The 19,236-nt window shown below is 38.5% G+C and overlaps 1 protein-coding gene across 1 annotated transcript in view; it reads left to right on the top strand.

Moving 5' to 3' along the window:
* Positions 1–297: 297 nt before the first annotated feature.
* LOC128380139 (myocyte-specific enhancer factor 2C-like) overlaps positions 298–19,236 on the top strand; it is a 37,058-nt gene continuing 18,119 nt past the window's right edge. The window contains exons 1-3 of the mRNA XM_053339841.1: positions 298–529; positions 13,254–13,427; positions 15,491–15,694. Coding sequence (XP_053195816.1) covers positions 13,374–13,427; positions 15,491–15,694 — 258 coding nt within the window. The 5' untranslated portion in view covers positions 298–529; positions 13,254–13,373. The remainder of the gene's footprint in view (positions 530–13,253; positions 13,428–15,490; positions 15,695–19,236) is intronic.

Below are 19,236 nucleotides of genomic sequence, written 5' to 3'. Positions count from 1 at the left end.
TGGACGGAGAAAACAGAGACATGCGGAACTGAGAGAAGAAGAGAGGTAAGCTCAATCCTCCTCCTCCTCCTCCTCCTCCTCCTGCTGGGATAGAGTGTGTGCGTCTGTGTGTGTGTGCGTGTGTGCGTGCGGGGTTCCCACGCCATATGACTGATAAACAACAGGAAACAAGCGCGAGCAGGACAATCCTCCTCTCCTCACATCAGTCAGAAGTTACTTGAACACATCGCGCGGGGTGTTGTGTTCAAGTGTCTCCGGTGGATCGGACCCGGGTTGGTTGTAGTTTGGAGTCCGGAGTTGGAGCTCAGTTAACGGGCTTTTTTTTCTCCTTCATTTTTTTAGTGTGTGTGTGAGTGTGTGTGAGCGTGTGTGTGTGTGTGGAGCCACTACCGGGACCGGGACCGGTGGACTTTCATCCGGCAGAGACTGGTGGAAACAGTCGCTAACTTTGTTTCAGTGACAGACCTTTTAATGCCACATGAGGAATGAAAAGCAGGGGCTGGTTTTACTTTTTCTACAGCAGCGACCGGTAAGAGAATAAAATCTGCTGTTAATAGTTGAGAGAAAGTTTATTGATCAAAGATGTGTTTTATGTGGAGGAGACTTTGGTGAGTTTATGTTCACGATCTTCTGTTAAATAGACTTCTAGATACGGTTTCTTTGCTTTATGGATACTGAAGATGAAGCAGAGTACATTAACCATCAGTGGTGAATAGATATAAAGCTCTTTTTTTTAGTCTACCAACCTCTTAATGCACTTCAATACAAGCCAACATTCACCCATTCACACATACTCACTGATGGCAGACGCTGCTGTTAATGCTGCCAACCTGCTCATCAGGTTTACAGTGTTTTCTAACCCTCACTCACCCATTCACACAGTCTTACATTGACTCATACACACACACACACACACACACACACACACACATATATATATATTTTGGGTTCAGTATCAGGGGATCTAACCACCGACCTCCTGAGACACAGTGGTTCCAAGTAACTGAATACATTTATAAGTAGTACTTCCTTACTTGTACTTTACTGTAGTGTTTCCATGTGATGCTACTTTCTGCATCTCAGAGGGAAATATTGTACTTTCTACTCCACTACATTTATTTAACAGCTTTAGTTACTTTTCAGATGCAGATTTGACACAATGGAAAATATAACAAGCTTTTAAAATACAACACATTGTTAAAGATGAAACCAGTCAGCAGTGTGTAGTCGACTCACATTTCAGATGTCTATGAGTTGTTAACAGCTCCACCAAATACTGATTCTTCCCTCTAAACTTCTCACATGCTTTCATTTCAATAAATGTTCAAATGATCCAATATTTCAGCAAAAATCAAAGATTAGAGAAAAAGTCCAAAAACTGAAAACACATTTGTGTATCAGAACTTTGTTTTTTCTTCTTTCCTCTCCCATTAATCATCTCACCAGCCCTCACATTTATCTGCTGACCCTTTGGAGGGGCCCCACCCCTAGGTTGGGAACCACTGGACTAAACTAGCTAACTGTATATAAAGTAGTATAAACTAGCTAACTGTATATAAAGTAGTATAAACTAGCTAACTGTATATAAAGTAGTGTAAACTAGCTAACTGTATATAAAGTAGTATAAGCTAGCTAACTGTATATAAAGTAGTATAAACTAGCTAACTGTATATAAAGTAGTATAAACTAGCTAACTGTATATAAAGTAGTATAAACTAGCTAACTGTATATAAAGTAGTGTAAACTAGCTAACTGTATATAAAGTAGTATAAACTAGCTCCACCTCCAGCAGCTACAACAGTAACATGCTGCTCTAACACTGATGCTTCACTATTAATAATCTAATGATGTCATATATAATAATATATCACTACTTTTACTGTAATACTGCATACTACACCACTATAATACTGCAGTACTTTTACTGTAATACTGCGTACTACATCACTATAATACTGCAGTACTTTTACTGTAATACTGCATACTACATCACTATAATACTGCAGTACTTTTACTGTAATACTGCATACTCCATCACTCATAATACTGCAGTACTTTTACTTTGGTAGGGTCTCTCATGAAGGACTTAATTAAGAGTGTGTACATTGTTGTGTTGGTACTTTTACTGCAGTAAAGCATCTGAACACTGACACTGATCCTCACACAGTTGATCAAACAGCAGTATGAGGCGAGCGTCTGTATCCTATAAAGATGTTGCACATGTCGGTGTGATATCGTACACTTATGCTGAGCATGTGGTGTGGCACTCTGAGCCACAAAGTGACTCATTCACTGCTTATAGAGGGCTGTCCCGAACCAAACCACATGCATCAGATCAGGTTTCCTGCATGTCGATGTGAGACCTCCAAAAGAAACTTTAACCAGTAATTCAGTCCGCATTTGTTTTAAGTTGATGATACACTTTGTTGTCACATTGCTCTGTCTCATACATCGCGGCCTGATTTACGTACCGTCTGCATTTTGCCGACAGTTATTTGAAAGTCAGCTGTTTGTTGATGGATTCAGTTACTCATGCTGACTTTAGAAGAGCTTGATTTTTTTTTTGGGGGGGGGGGGATTTCTTATGTTGGTGTTTAGGATAGAATGGCTCCGACTGCACCGCCTGTTTTCTCTCCGCTGTAATAAAAGAAGTCCGTCATGACATATTGTGCATATCGTAGCTTCCAGTCAGAAGGGATTCAGACAGACGGGAGTTTGTGTGCAAGGCGATCCAGTCGACCACATACCTGCCGGCGATCGGTGTGTACTGTATGTTACTGATGGTATTTACTGGTTGTCATGTGGTGATACAGCTGTAGGGGGGTTATGACAAGGTTGCAACCACAATGAGCTTTCAGAGATGATGAAGTACCTAAAGAAAGGTCAGTTAGACAACCTGTAAGTCTTTCATTTAGCTCTCAAACCTGCGAGACTCTGGTTGGTTTTCATCGATTATGGCAAAAATCAAAATCACCATTAATTGAATTTTTAACCTGGATTAGGATTAATGAAGGATTATCTCCACTCTTGATGAACTATGATGTATTTTCACAGTTTCTTTAGTTTAGTATTTTACATTGCTGCCCTCACACATGAGGATCTTTAGGGAGTGAAAATAAACATGTTTTAACCTTCATGTCCTTCTACCGGGTCAAATTGACCCCGTCTGTTTTGACTGCTCCTTCCTTCTGTCTTTCCTTCCTCCCTCCTTCTCTCTTTCTTTCCTCCCCCTACCTTCCTCCCTTCCTTCTTTCCTCTGTCCTTCTTTCCTTCCTTCCTTCCTCCCTCCCCCTACCTTCCTTCTTTCCTCTGTCCTTCCTTCCTTCCTCCCTCCTTCTCTCTTTCTTTCCTCCCCCTCCCTTCCTTCCTTCCTTCTTTCCTCTGTCATTCTTTCCTCCCTTCCTCTTTTCCTTCCTCCCTTCCTTTCCTTCCTCCCTTCCTTCTTTCCTTTTCTCCTTTCCCTCCCTCTCTCCTTCCTTTCTTTCTTCCTTCCTTCCTTCACCTTTGTTGTCATGGCAACAGTGAACACCACCATTAAGTGACATGAGCAAGATTAAGTCGATTAGAGTTTCTAAATGTCGGTTTCGATTACTTTTCAATTAATTGCCCAGACCTACTATCTGTATAGACTTGATCACAGCCAACCAACTCAACTGTTAATTCGATTAATAAATCTTAATCATTTGAAGACTTTGTGTAAAACTCATCTAGATGTGTAGCAGTGATGTCATTTTATACAATTTAATGCTTCTATTCACATGATGGGTATCTAATGAAGAATTCAATTGGTGGTATCACTTTAAGGGTTCTTGGATTGGTGTTGGTATCCAGCCATTGTTGCAGCCCTGATATAGAAAGATAAAATCATTACTTTATAATCATCTGACAGAATAAATGAAAATACTGGTCAATGACAGCAGCTGTGGCGTTAATGCAAAGCATAAAGAAGCATGAATACAGGTTTGGGCTCCATTTATACGGACGTGGCAGCAGATGCTTTGTGGTTGTTGTTCTTCTGTATAAAACAACCTTTTCTGTAATCACTTGTTTTATAAGTCGATTAAGCACAGTCGCTGTCATTAACCGTGTTCAAGGTATACCGCCATAAGAAAAAGTCACGATAACCAAAACCGCCAAATGTTCTGTCATACCGTTCCTAAGGTATGAACTGTTTTTTTGTCTGGTCAAAGACGGAAAGTGGAAAGGTCAGAAATCCCTCAGGTGGTGCAGCTTTATTTTTCTTCCTTTTAGGAACATTTTAGAGCTGTAATCACACCATACCGTCATACCGTGAAACCGTGATATTTTTGCTTATGGTTATCATACCGCCAGAATCTCATACCGGTCCATGCCTACCTGGGTCCTTTTGCTTTTTTGGTCTGTCTGTGTCGTTGTGATCGTAATGACAGCGGGTCAACACGGTTTGTTATCTGACGAGACTGAGAAAAATATGCAAATGAGAAGAATTAAGCAGTGAATTTACCTGTGAGCGGCTTAACAGACTGGGTTTGTTAATTAATTAGAGTTTTCGAGGTGTTGGTTGGTGTATTGTTTCCTTTGTTTCCAGTCTTCATGCAAAGCTGAGTTAACTTGCTGCTGAATGTCGTTACATATTTCAACCGTCTCATTTTAGTTCCTTAAAATGTTGAACTGTCCCTTTAATTATTCAGCCTTGTGTTAAAGTTGAACAGTAATTTGTGACTCATGGTTTTTTTCCTCTTCTACTGTACATAAAAAGTTAAATTCTCCTGTTAAAGTCCTTATAAAGACATCTACTCCTTCTGCCTCATTAAAGATTCAAGGATCTATGAATATGCAAATATTTTCTAAAGTTTGAACAGCTGGGCAGCAGATGTCTCCTCCTTCACTGTAAAGTCTCAAGTTTCCAACATCACACTTGGACCTGAATTACCTCCCCAAACTATTTATAATGTCACAAATCCAGCTGGTAGTCCCGCCCCCTGAATACTTGATTTTTAATGAGGAACTTTTTCACTTTCACAGCAGATGAATGTGAAAACCAGGAGTGAAACTTTAATTTGAGGTCCACATAGAAACCAATTTGAGCTCAAGTGGGCCAGAAAAGGGTTATTGTGTTTAAGTTATATTTTATGTTAATGAATGTAGTACAAGTATAAGGATCAGTGATAAATTGGCAAGATGATCAATTCAAAAATCAGTTAAAAATATCTTTAAAAGCAGAATCAGGTTTATTAAAATGTACATTTAGTATTTTTGTTGGTTTTATATCATTTAAATGACATTTGCACCATTTTTTAACCAAAAGTAAGACTGAATGCTCCTGAAAATGTCAAATGGTGTAACCACAAAATAATATGAATGGTTCCTGGTCTCCATGGTTACCCAGATTAAATGTAATATTTAGAACAATAGTATTTCATTAGCTTTATTTAATATAAACGTTATAATGTAAGATCATGCCTAACTAGTTGATATGGTGTTTTATTGACTATTCACTGTTTTTAAACAAGTTGAATTATTTGGTTTTTATGGTTACACCACTTAGACATTTTTACCATAATCTTCTAATATATTCTAATAAATGGATTAAAAGCAGAAATTTGATGCTGGGTCCACAAAAAAAGGATGTGTGAAGTTATTCATATGTTTATTTTCACATTTTAACCCTTTAAATTTGATTACACCACATGGACACAAGATAACCTCATTGACCCATGAATGTTTTAAGATAGAAGTCGGCTCCTCACAGTTCAACCTGCAGCATTATACTTTGCTATGTTATCCAGTGGGCCGCATTGGACCCCTTAGTAGGCCGATTCTGGCCGGTGAGCCGTATGTTTGACAACCCCTGGTGAAAACAAACTGTGCACATACATCATCCTGCACCGAGAAGAAAGAGAACAAACATCCAACAGAAGGAACAAGAAGAAGAAAAAAGAGCAGGGAGGAGGGAGAGTTTAATAACTTTCATTACATTCAGAGCTGGTTTTGGCTCCTTCCTGGTTTTTCTTTTCTTTTCTTTTCTTCTCTTCTTTTTCTTTTTCTTCTTCATAAATCAATCTAGAGTTCAGTTCCAGGTAGGTCTAAAAAAAAACTTCGCATCAGGCTTCCTGAAAGTGCTCGGAGACGATCACATGGGACCATTCACAGCTGTCCATCCACCTCTAGTCTGTCACCCCCCACCCCACCCAAACCTCCACCCCCCACCTTCAGACTCAGAGTGTCCTGCCAAGCAATACAAGGTTACTGCCACATGTCGCCTGTTAGCTGTTGCTCCCTTCACCCAAAAAAACGTACAGCGCACATATGCAAGCAGTCAGACTCTCGCTGAGGTCCAAAACGTGTTGGAGAGTAATCAGAGGGGAGCAGCTGAGGAGAGCGTGAGATGGCTGATTTCCATCTCTTCCTCTGTTCAACAGACGCTCTCTCTCTCGTCTGTGAACCAGAAAACCGGTCGTATTGTTGTTTGGGGTAAAAAGTTCAGCCTTTTTTATTTTTGGCGTCTTGTTTTTTTTTTTTTTTTTTTTTTTTTTACACGGCGTCTATAAATAGCGAGGGAGGTTCGTGAGTTGGGTGGAGATTTTTTTTTCTGTCATCCTGGAGATGATCAAGCTTGCTGCTGCGAATTCAATCACACACACACACACACACACACACACACACACACACACACACACACGCAGAGCTTCATTGTTTTATGCAACGGCTTCATGAGGCCTAAAATTCCCCCCCGTTACTACAACATGCTGAGTGTGCTCGTCTGTGAGAGCTCTAAATTTAAACCGTGTTGATCCTTGTCCTGTTTTCCTGAAGCGAGGAAGGCAGCATGACTCAGACGCCAGATATTCATGTAATGCTCTCCGGCTGCATGTTGCTGCCTGCAGACTCTTTCTTTTTTTTTTTTTTTTTTGATAGCATCTAGCATCATGTCGCTCCGTTTAATCAAAGTGTTTGGTTTGTCGTCAGAAAACATCATAAATTATAGCAGGAACTTGTCAGCTCACACATTCCTACTGTATAAAACACGAAGCGGAAAATAAGAAGGAGGAGGAGGAGGTGTGAATGACACCAAGCAGTGGTGTGTTCATCAGGGCTGCAACTAATCATTATTTTCATGATTATTTTATGTTTAATCGATTCATTCAGTTTAAATAAGTATAAAAAATGTCAGGAAATAGTGAAAGATGGCCATCACTAGTTCCCAGAGCCCTAAAAACAGCAAAGAAACATCAAATAAATGGTTTAAAACTCTATAATATAGATATTTAAACAGATATAAGAACTACTGAAGAGTTTATTAATGTGATGGAGTGATGAGTGATGTAGTATGCAGTATTACAGTAAAAGTACTGCAGTATTATAGTGATGTAGTATGCAGTATTACAGTAAAAGTACTGCAGTATTATGAGTGATGTAGTATGCAGTATTACAGTAAAAGTACTGCAGTATTATAGTGATGTAGTATGCAGTATTACAGTAAAAGTACTGCAGTATTATAGTGATGTAGTATGCAGTATTACAGTAAAAGTACTGCAGTATTATAGTGATGTAGTATGCAGTATTACAGTAAAAGTACTGCAGTATTATAGTGATGTAGTATGCAGCAGTGGTTTGGTGTCTCTGTACTGAGATGATTAATGGGAAAGAAGAAAAAACAAAGTTCTGATCCACAAATGTGTTTTCAGTTTTTGGACTTTTTCTCTAATCTTTGATTTTTGCTGAAATATTGGATCATTTGAACATTTATTGAAATGAAAGCATGTGAGAAGTTTAGAGGGAAGAATCAGTATTTGGTGGAGCGTTAAAAGACTAAAAGGTTGTAAACCACTAGTTTCATCTTTAACAATGTGTTGTATTTTAAAAGCTTGTTATATTATCCATTGTGTCAAATATCTTCATTTAAAAACTAACCAAAGCTGTCACATATATAAAATCATCCCAGTGGAAAATACAGACTCGGTTCCACATCATAGTAAACTGATTATTTTTGCATTTTTTGATGGTTGGTTGGTTAAAACATTTGACATTTGTAGACATCACTTTATAAACTTGGGTGGACATTTAATTATTTTCAGCTTTAGCATCAAACACCATCTTAAAAAAACCTAATTTTAATGATGATGAAGAGATGATTGAAATTAAACAAAACCATCATTTGAACATTTGAGGAGTTGTGTTGACTTTAAAAGAAGGGTTAGGGCACCACACTCATTTTTTTTAATCCTTTCTACTCGAGAGAGAACAACACCTCCGTCATCTCCTTACGTCAGAGGAGTCAAACTCATTTTCATTCAAGGGCCACATACAGACCAATCTGATCTCATGTGGGCCAGATCATTAAAGAGATGGAAGGAAGGAAGGAAAAAAGAAAGAAAGGGAGGAAGGAAGGAAAACATCGCTGGAAGGAAAGATGGAAGGAACAAAGGAAGGAAAAAAGAAAGAAAGAAAGGGAGGAAGGAAGGCAGGAAGGACAGATGGAAAGAAGGCAGGAAGGAAGGAAGGACAGGTGGAAGGAAGGCAGGAAAGAAGGACAGATGGAAGGAAGGAAGGACAGATGGAAGGAAGGAAAACAAGACAGGAAGGAAAGATGGAAGGAAGGAAGGAATGAAAAAAGAAAGAAAGGGAGGAAGGAAGGCAGGAAGGAAGGAAGGAAGGAAGGACAGATGGAAGGGAGGAAGGAAAACAAGACAGGAAGGAAAGATGGAAGGAACGAAGGAAGGAAAAAAGAAAGAAAGAAAGGGAGGGAGGAAGGAAGGAAAACAAGACAGGAAGGAAAGATGGAAGGAAGGAAAGAAGGAAAAAAGAAAGAAAGGGAGGAAGGCAGGAAGGAAGGAAAACAAGACAGGAAGGAAAGATGGAAGGAAGGAATGAAGGAAGGAAAAAAGAAAGGAAGGAAGGAAGGACAGATGGAAGGGAGGAAGGAAGGACAGATGGAAGGGAGGAAGGAAGGAAAACAAGACAGGAAGGAAAGATGGAAGGAAAAAAGAAAGAAAGGAAGAAAGGGAAGAAGGACAGATGGAAGGGAGGAAGGAAGGACAGATGGAAGGGAGGAAGGAAGGAAAACAGACAGGAAGGAAAGTGGGCCGAACCGCACCCCTTGGCGGTCCGGTTCTAGCCCACAGGCCTCATGTTTGACCCCCCTGCCTTACATGGTCTTTCCTCCGATCTCCGGTCTCATCCTCGGAGCCGGAGCGCTGGCACCTCCTGACAGAAAGCGCTCAGTCACGACGTCACCGAGCTGCCAGCTAACCTGCTGTGTGTGTTTGCGATAGTGTGCGTTTCCCTCGGCGTGTGTGAACATCCACTTAACTCGGTGACCCAAGCTCTTAAGCGCCACTTTAGGAGCAAGACGCGGCGGGTCACATGGCACACACACACACACACACACACACACACACGCTGACAGTCCTGCACAGGTGGAGCTTTAATCTACCTTTCCAGTACGACGCAGCCAGTGTTTCCCCGCTCGGCCTCCACTTCCTGCTCTCTGGCACACACGAGATTAAACAAGATCATCACAGATAGATGAAATCCTCGAGTCACACTGAGCGATGCCAGCGTGTGTTTCATGTGTGTGTGTGTTTCATGTGTGTGTGTGTTTCATGTGTGTGTTCAGATTTGACTCATGAGTTCTTTAGTTTTTAGTATTTTCCACTGCTGCCCTCACACATGAGGATCTTTAGGGAGTGAAAATAAAGATGTTTTAACCTTCATGTCGTTCTACCGGGTCAAATTGACCCCGTCTGTTTTGACTGTTCCTTCCTTCCTTCCTTCCTCTCTTCCTCCATTCCTTCCTTCCTCCGTCCTTATCTCTTTCTTTCCTTCCTTCCTCCCTTTCTTCCTTCTTTTCTTCCTTGCTTCCTTCCTACCTCCTTCTCTCTTTTCTTCCTCCCTTCCCTCTCTCCTGTCCTTCCTTCCTCTTTTCCTTCCTTTCCTCCCTCCTTCCCTTCCTTCCCTCCCTCCTTTCCTTCCTTCCTCCCTCCTTTCCTTCCTCCCTTCCTTCTCACAGAGTTAAAATGCTGTGAGCAACCATAAGTTCAGTTACAAGCAGCATAAAGAATAGTCAGTTATTTATTGTTTCACATACATAAGCCAATCCTATATGGACTTTTAATAAGACACCTGAATTAGGCTGCAATGATGAAATATTAAAGACAAGACCAAAATATTTTACATTACAAACAAAAAACTGTTCACTAGCATTTATTTTAAGTATCCAAATGTAGAGTGTGTAAATACTTCCACTACATTTGCCCTTAAATATTCCACAATGGAGAGGAAATCATTTACATTACTTTCTGTTAATTATTTAGAAGACATGAAAACTACCATAGCGTGACTCTACAGCTAATGGTGACGACACAAAATGACAATGATTAGTTTTTTATACAGGCAGTAGTGAATGAGTGAGGCCCTGGTTTCTAGAGGGCTTTCTTCCCGTTAGCTCTGTTAGCTAACGTAGCTAACGTTACATTAGCTGAGCCAGCAGCCCTTCAGTTTACAGTCAGACTGAACTACTTTCATTTTCTTAAAAAAAAAAAAAAACATACTACCAACACAGTTCACTTTTCTCAACTCATCTGCTTTCATGTCTGCATTATAGACTAAATTGTGGTTTCTCAGACAGATGTTTTTATGCCGTGTGTGATAGAGCAGCACTCATCAGTCCTTACTATTTGCATTTTGACTTCCATTAATGTATTGCCCCCAGCCCTAGCTATGTTTTATAATAACTTGTTTGGTAGCCAGCCTTCTTCAACAGTCTTATTTTTATATGATAAATGTAGAATATTACACATATTAAACATACTGAGTTTACTACCATTTAACATTTGCATTTAAGTATTCCACAATGGAGAGGAAATCATTTACATTACTTTCTGCTAATAACGGAGTGATTTCAGACTCTAGTTTCTAGAGGGCTTTCTTTCCGTTAGCTCCGTAAGCTAACATAGCTAACGTAACATTAGCTGAGCCAGCAGCCCTTCAGTTTCTAGTCAGACTGAACTACTTTAATTTTAAAAAATAAATAAACATACTACCAACACAGTTCACTTTTCTCAACTCACACTAAAGACTTTCTATCTGCTTTCATGTCTGCATTATAGACTAAACGAATGAACAAACTCAGGCTTTTTTATCTAAATGTTTTCCTCTAACGTTACTCACCCTCCACCTCGACGCCTACGTCTGCCGCTGTCACGTGTTTGTGCAAAGTAAGAACGTCACAGCACAATGAACGTCATTACTGAGGCCTTTTTTTCTGTTGTCAAATTTAATATAAGATTCAGACAATGCTTCTTTCTTCTCTCGTATTTCTAAATGATGCGGTTGTCTTTGTGCCAAAACAATAATAGAGTTTAAAAGTTGTCTGTTTCCACTTTAAGCGAAATGTTAAACAGTTTGGGGCGAATGTTAAAAGGTCGGCTGTGGCAGTTTTTGTCTTAAGAAGAAGTTTTTGTTTACTGTTGTTTCTACATAGTCACAGATTTATCATTCATCACACTTTTAGTCATACACACATGATATCTGAGCTGTGGCTGAAACCTGAAACCAGTGGGCAAGTTCCTTATTTTTTATGTATTGTATTTTTCTAGTTTTGACCATTATTACTATCAGTTGTGATAATATTGTACTTACCGAAGTGACTGCAGAGGTCTGGGAAACACAGTGACATCACCACAGGGTTATGGGGTTAATAGCTAACATTTGTTATCAATTAATCTGCCAGTTATTTCCCTTTTATTTTTAATCAATTCATCATTCAGTCTGTGAGATGTCAAACAGTTTCAGATGTCTGAAGTTGTTAATGTTGTTCACGAACACCCCGAATCACCTGCTGCTGGTTTATTGGAGGTTTTACAGCAACGGATAGAAAATTGGGGATGCAGCTTTTATTAATTATGCACAAAAACTATGGAACAACCTATCTTTAGATTTTGGGGAAGCAGCTCAATAAATATGTTTAAAAGAAAGTTAAAAATGTATTTCTTCACTTTAGCTTTTTAACTAGCTTTAACTACTGCACTTTATTTTATATGTTGTTTTTATTCTATTTTTAGCTACTTTTCCTTTTATTTTTAAATTATTATTTGTATTTTCCATCTTATATTTGTTTCTATTAATGATTTTATTTATTTCCTCTTCTGTTTGTGTTCCTTTTTAACCTCCTTTAACATTGATTTATGCTCACTTTATGTCCCTTTTGTTGTAAAGCACTTTGAGCTGCATTTCTTGTATGAAAGGTTCCATATAAATAAAGTTATTACTATTCAAATCTAAAGGAATTCAATTAACAGTTATATAAAAACAGGCCTAAGCAGCAAATCCTCATGTTTGAGAATCTGGAACACATTTACATTTTTTTCTGCTTGAAAAATAACTTAAACCATGAATTGATTATTAAAAAAAATAGTTGCCACGACTTTCTTTTACTCAAGTTTGAAGTATTTCAGTGTAGTACCAGGTCAGCACCTGCTTTACACAGAACTACTCTCCAGAGACTGAACACGTGATCACAGTGTTAATCATTAACACGTTTTACTCTACGTAACATTATCGTCTTTACAGTGAATTTCACGTCTTCGACTTCTTGTGTTGATGGTGGTTATGAAACCTGATGAAAAGAGAGACATGACCGATGAAGTTTAAGTTTCAACCTCGCTCCGTCTCGGCTGCTCCACCCTGAGAGGAAGCTTTCTGGTGAGATACCGGTGAGCGGTTAAGACAAAAAAAAAAAGTCTTCAAATGTGGTTTCTCAGACTTACAGATGTTTTTAAGCAGTCTGTGATAGAGGAGCACTCATCAGTCCTTATTATTTGCATTTTGACATCCACCAACCCCCCTCACCCGGTTGTTTTACTTCCTCCTGAGGTTACTGAAATCTCCCCCCCGAGGAAGCTCATGGGTGTGTCAGGAGGATGCAGGCAGTGAATGGGAGCGCATGCAAACAGACAATATGTTGCCTGTCTGTGCGTGTATGGCGGTTAAATCTCTTTAATATAGCATGACATGATACCGACACGCTTTTCATTTTTAGCAATTAGATGTGGTGCTCATACATGTTACTCTGTTTGAGGTTTTTGTCTTGGAGCCCTTTGTTGGTTTTCATTGATGTGAAAATGGGAACATGTTGACTGCTTTACAGTGTAATAGAGAAAATTAAAAGAGTTCATCCGTGTGAAAGAGTGTTTGTATGTCTTTGTGGCTGGAAATAATGAATTTTCTAATGATGACATCTTCTTGTTGTTTTGTTGTTTTCTGATTTGCAGAAGCCAGCAGTTTGGGATTGAAAAGTGAGAAAACCGTGAGGACCTGAAAGTCAATCAAAGGAGCCAAAGGAGAAGAAGGAGTTTGTGAAAAAGAGGGAAAAAACAAAGAATATAGCGAAGATGGGGAGAAAAAAGATTCAGATAGCGCGGATTATGGATGAACGCAACAGACATGTAAGCATACACACTTTGAAAAAACAGTTAAACATTTAGGGAAATACACTTATTTGCTTTCTTGCCAAGAGTCTTGCCAAACTCCAACCTCCAGACTTTGTACTATATCGCAAATTTCTCTAAAGAACTTCAGTGAAAAGTTAAGAAGTTGTGATACGTAGCACAACAAGCTAACGAAACCGTAAAAACACAACCACGTTTCTGCACATGCTCAGTAGCGTCTGCCTTACAAAGAACTGCTCTCATTGCTGGTTTGGATCCAAAAAAGAAAGATAGAAACAGAAATTCATAAAGGCTACTGCCATAGTATGGAAATTACACTGTTTCTGTCTTAATTAAGCATATCTGATTATGAAAATGCAATAAATAAATACTCACATTAGTAAAAACCACTTAAAAATATACTGACATGTCCTCTGATTCATAAAAGAGGCAGTTTAAAGACAGGAAATCCCTCCACCACCACCACCAACACCTCTGATCTAACTAACTAAGGAACTATAACATGTTGATAAGTGAGCTTTAGAGATGCTGGTAGCTGCTGTAGCTTCATATTTACCATCCAGACATGAGAGCGAAATCAGTCTTTTCATTAATATCTCAACAAGAGCACGAAAAAGCATATTCTCCAAAATGTTGAACTATTCCTTTAAAAACACACATTCATTCACTTTATCTCTCTGAGTCACACTCAAACACAATACCAGGCATCAACAGACACACTATAGTTCCCCAAACTGCTGATATCATGTCATATGATCCACACACATCATGACTGTGTGATTGTGTGTGAGTCTGTTAACCTGCCAGCTCGACGCAGAAAGATATGACAACTGAGATGTGACAGCTTTTTGTCAATGAGACGTTTGCATGTGAGCACTGTCACACACAAGTGCACACGTATGAACACACACACACACACACACACACACACTATGTACTGGCAGGGAGAGCGGTTTGTCTTTTCCTGTTATGACAGGAAATGCACGCACATATGCTTCCTGACCCCGGCAGCAGGGCAGGGTTGACCCCAGACTGTATGATGACATGTCAACATGTGTGTGTTTAAACTAAAGACGGAGAGAGACAGCAGCTTTGTCTTTAAAGTTTTAGCTCATTACATAAAGCTCGTAAGCTACCAGACTTTCATTTTTAACAGATAACAAAATTATGACCCAAACTGACTATAACGGATTATTTTCATTATCAATTACTGTGTTGATTATTGTCTTGATTAATAATTTGTCCACAACCCTCAAAAATATTTAGTGTACTGTCACAGAGGACAAAAAACCCCAGAAAATATTCACTGTTAAGAAGCTGGAATCACAAAATTTGGATTTTTTTTCCCCCTTTAGAGAATTACTCCAAATGATGAATTGAAACAGTCAAAATAGTTGGAAATGAGTTTAATATTTGGCAGTTAATAGATTATGCTTATTGCAGCTCTAGACACTATTACTAATATTATTATTATTGTTATATTTTAGGGATGTTCACTCTTAGTTTGACCTCAGAAAAAAGTTTAGATCATTAGGATAAAACTTTGGATCTTTTTTATGATCGCCTGGTCGTTTTTTGTGTAATTAGACTAAAAGTCAACAACATAACTGCGCTAGTGGCTCTGCAAGAATAATATACTTTAATATATATTAATATACTTTGGGTATTTAAATGCTAATGTCAGCTCGCTAACACGCTAACTGTCACAATGCCGAAGCGAAGTTTAGCAAGTATGTTTTAGATCTGCAATTATTGGTCGATTAATCAATTAACTATATATATAATAATACAGAATAACACTAAATTTTGTTATATTACATACAGCAATACAGAGGCGGATGGGAATGTCATTAGCTTTGCAGATACTTTAAACTAAAGTGACAAATTTGAACTTTGACTTCAGAGGATTTCAAAACCTTTAAACCGATGTTGATTGTGGGCTTTAAAATATATAATATGAGCCATAAACCATCAATAATGCTCCAAAAGAGTGTGTTGTGATGTACAGTAATCAGCCTTAAATCCACCAGTAAAGACTTCTTCCTGTTTCTTCCCTCCAGGTGACGTTCACCAAGCGTAAGTTCGGCCTGATGAAGAAAGCGTACGAGCTGAGCGTGCTGTGCGACTGTGAGATCGCCCTCATCATCTTCAACAGCACCAACAAGCTGTTCCAGTACGCCAGCACCGACATGGATAAAGTCCTGCTCAAATACACAGAATACAACGAGCCGCACGAGAGCAGGACCAACTCCGACATCGTGGACGTAAGTAACGGAAAACCTACACGAACATTTACCTGAACACAACATGAACTGAACAAAATACTTCAACTTTCTTATTTTATTCATTCATCACATTCATCATTAAATCAAATGAATGCCTCTAAGAAGAAGAAGAAGTACAATATTACTTAAAACACGTAACACAAGACACGTTATGGAAAAACACGAAGTAAAAACACGAAGAAAAGTCTTGCATTGAGTCTTAATTACGTACGTAAGTTTACGTGAAAACAGCAAAAGTATCAGTGAAAGTATTTTATGTATCAGTGAAAGTATTTTATGGTTGGGCTGCAATTACCAATCAATCGTTGAATAATCTGACAGTTATTTATGATTACTGTTCATCATTCATTTGTCATTTATAATAATTTTTAAATTACACTAAATATCTTTGAGTTAAGTCAGTTTAGGAGTTTAGGAAGATTATTCTAGACTATCTAGTGATTTTACTGTTCATCAATTATTCTTTTTGGACTGTTGGTCAAACAAAACCTGAACTGCACAAACTACCTCTTAACTTAACTGTATGTGAGCAGATACACGTTTGTGAGTTTTTCATCATTAAATCAAATCAATGCTTCTAAGAAGAAGAAGAAGTACAATATTACTTAAAACACGTAACACAAGACACGTTACGTAAAAACACAAAGAAAAGTTTTAATTACGTACGAAAGTTTACGTGAACACAGCAAAAGGATCATCAGTGAAAGTATTTAATAGTTGGGCTGAAATAATCTGACAGTTATTTATGATTAATAATCTTCACAATATCTTTAAATTACACTAAATGTCTTTGAGTTGAGTCAGTTCATGCTTTTAGGAGGATTAATCTAGACTCTCGAGTAGGGCTGGAGCAAAAAAAAACGATTTTTATATTAATTGCAATTTTTTTTTCTGCCGATTTTTAAATTTATTTCATTTATTTTTTTATTTTCTAAAGACCAGCTAAATGTAGCAGTTTAGTTTATTGTAAGATGTTGGCGGATGTGACTTATGATGTATTATCAAGTGTTTGGTTCAACCTGTTCTCGTTTAAGGAAAGAAAATCACAATAATTGAAATATAAAATCGTAATACTTGTTTAATCAGAATCGCAATTTAAATTGAATCGGGACCCAAAAATCATTAGAGAATCAAATCGGCACAAAAGCATATCGGCCCAGCCCTACTAACTAGTGATTAGTGACGTTACTGTTTATCAATTATTCTTTTTGGACTGTTGGTCAAACAAAACAAACAACTTCAAAATGTCAATTTGGACTTTTGGGAAAATTATGAGCAGAAAAAAATAATTAAAATAACAATATTTTCATATCTGATGGTTATTTTCTTGAGTAATCAATTATCATTTGGTTGTGAGTGGTAAAAAAAAAAAAAAAAAAGTCCGTCAGTGTTTTAGAAAGTCCAAGATGACATCATCAAATGTCAAATGTGTTTTGTCCACAACACAAAAATATTATTATTAAATTCAGTTTAGTGTCACAGAGGGCGCAAGAAACCATGAAATATTCATATTTAAGCTGAATTTGAGCATTTATCCTTTAAAATAAAGACTCAAAATTATAAATCAGCTATTGAGAAAGTTGTTGATTAATGTTCAAGCTCCAGAAATAATGTCCCAACTGTTTTTAGTGAAGTTGGATTCAAACCCACACGTCTGTTTGTTTGTGGTGTACCAGCACAGAAATACAACGTGTACTAGACTGCAGCTTGTTCTGCCTCCACTTATGTAATAGTGTTAGGAGGACACAATAGCAGCAAGTGTGTATGCCTCTTACACACACACACACACACACACACACACACACACACACACACACACACACTGTGGACCTTCGCTAAGCGCACCATGTCACCAAGGTCAAGCTTAAGCTGTCAGAAGTCAAACTGCCAGCAGGAGTCAGGTGCTGTGACACTGGCAGAGAAAATAATCAGCAGTAGGTGTTTGTTATTCCTCCTGTTCCTGCTGCTCCTGCATTCAACTACAAACTGGCTTCAACCCTAAACCCTTTAATACATATCCTGTTATCATTTTAGTCATTTTTAAAGGGGGGAAAAAAGATGAAATTCTCTGATTCCAGCTTCTTAAATGTGAATATTTTCAGTTTTTTTAGTCGTCTATGATAGTAAATTGGAGCCGGACTTCATGAGCTGATTGGGAAGTTTGGCTCCAAACAAGAGCTTTTTTCCCCCCAACAGTGTTTCAGTCCTGGTCCTGGTCTTGGTCCTGGTTCACCTTTGCCACGCATGGTATAGATGTTTCACACGTGGCTCAGATGAAAAGGTCGAGCTTCTGCAGAGCTTTATGACGAGCTCAGTTTTAATTCAGTGGACCAGGATCAGGATTCAAAAACATGACTGCTTTAGCTTCACTGTCACAATACTGGACATGTTTCCTACCCAAAGTACAAACCCTACAGGACTTTGAGCTGCATTATATTGTGTAAAAGATGCCATAAAAATACAGCTTTTGTAGTTTCCGTCTCAACTTCTTGATGAATTTGCACATTTTTATCTTCCTGTTCTACTTCACACATGCATTATGTAGCATTTAAAACGTCATCTTTGTCTCTCAAAGCCTACAGTGAAGTTCTCAAATGACCCAATCAACAATCTACCTCCTAAAAGTGTTCAATTTACAGTCAAAAAACTGTTAATATTCACATTTAAAACACTATAACAGGAGAATTTGGGCATTTTTAAGAAGGAAAATGAGTCAAAATGATTAATCAGTCATGACTTGATGGCTAATAGTTGCAGATACACTTTATAGAAGCAGAGTAGAGACATTTTTTAAAGTTTGATGATCTTTTAATGAGCAATTTATAACATCACATAATACAGCGTGTGCCAGCAGTGGAAAGAGAATCAACACGAGCTTCATGAATGTGCACACGAGTCCCCGGCCGTCCGCGTGTGTGTTCACCTGAGCTTTTCCCTCCTTGCGCTCCACCACATGGACTCTTTGCTAACCCCCGTCAGACCCAAGCTTACTCTCTGTGTAATCCTCTGTAATCTACCGCAATCCTGTTTAGCTCGTTACTATAATCTGTGCAGGTCGGCCGCTCATCTCTGCAGCGGATCCACACGATCTGAGCCGGTCGGTCTGCGTGTTTATTTACTGCTGCTGTCGGCCCCGTCTGACTCCCGACTTTAACCTCCGTACGACATTTCCTCCCTCTGCTCTGCTGCTTCCCTTTTCCTGCCTCATCTGAGCTTCAGCTGGGTCTTCTCATGTTTAATCCAACAGCAAACGGAGGAGGGAGAGTCAGCTGTTTGCTTTGGTTTTAATTGCAAGAGACGTCACTGTAATTGTCTTGACAAACTGTCCCAAGCCGATCCTAATGAATGACTAAAATGTGCTGATATGAACATGTATTAACCCTTCTATTCTAACTCTCCATAGTCCACACTAAACACACACACATGAGATTAATATATATATCAATAAATCTCATCTCATAGTCAGAAAGAAGGGGAATGTGTCCCAAAATGTTGAACTATTCCTTTAATATTAACAGCTT

The sequence above is a fragment of the Scomber japonicus genome, chromosome 19 (genome assembly GCF_027409825.1).
Source record: "Scomber japonicus isolate fScoJap1 chromosome 19, fScoJap1.pri, whole genome shotgun sequence".
NCBI classification, from domain to species: Eukaryota; Metazoa; Chordata; class Actinopteri; order Scombriformes; family Scombridae; genus Scomber; species Scomber japonicus.
Note: the sequence above shows the minus strand (reverse complement) of the source record. Positions and strands in the feature narration are given on the sequence as shown.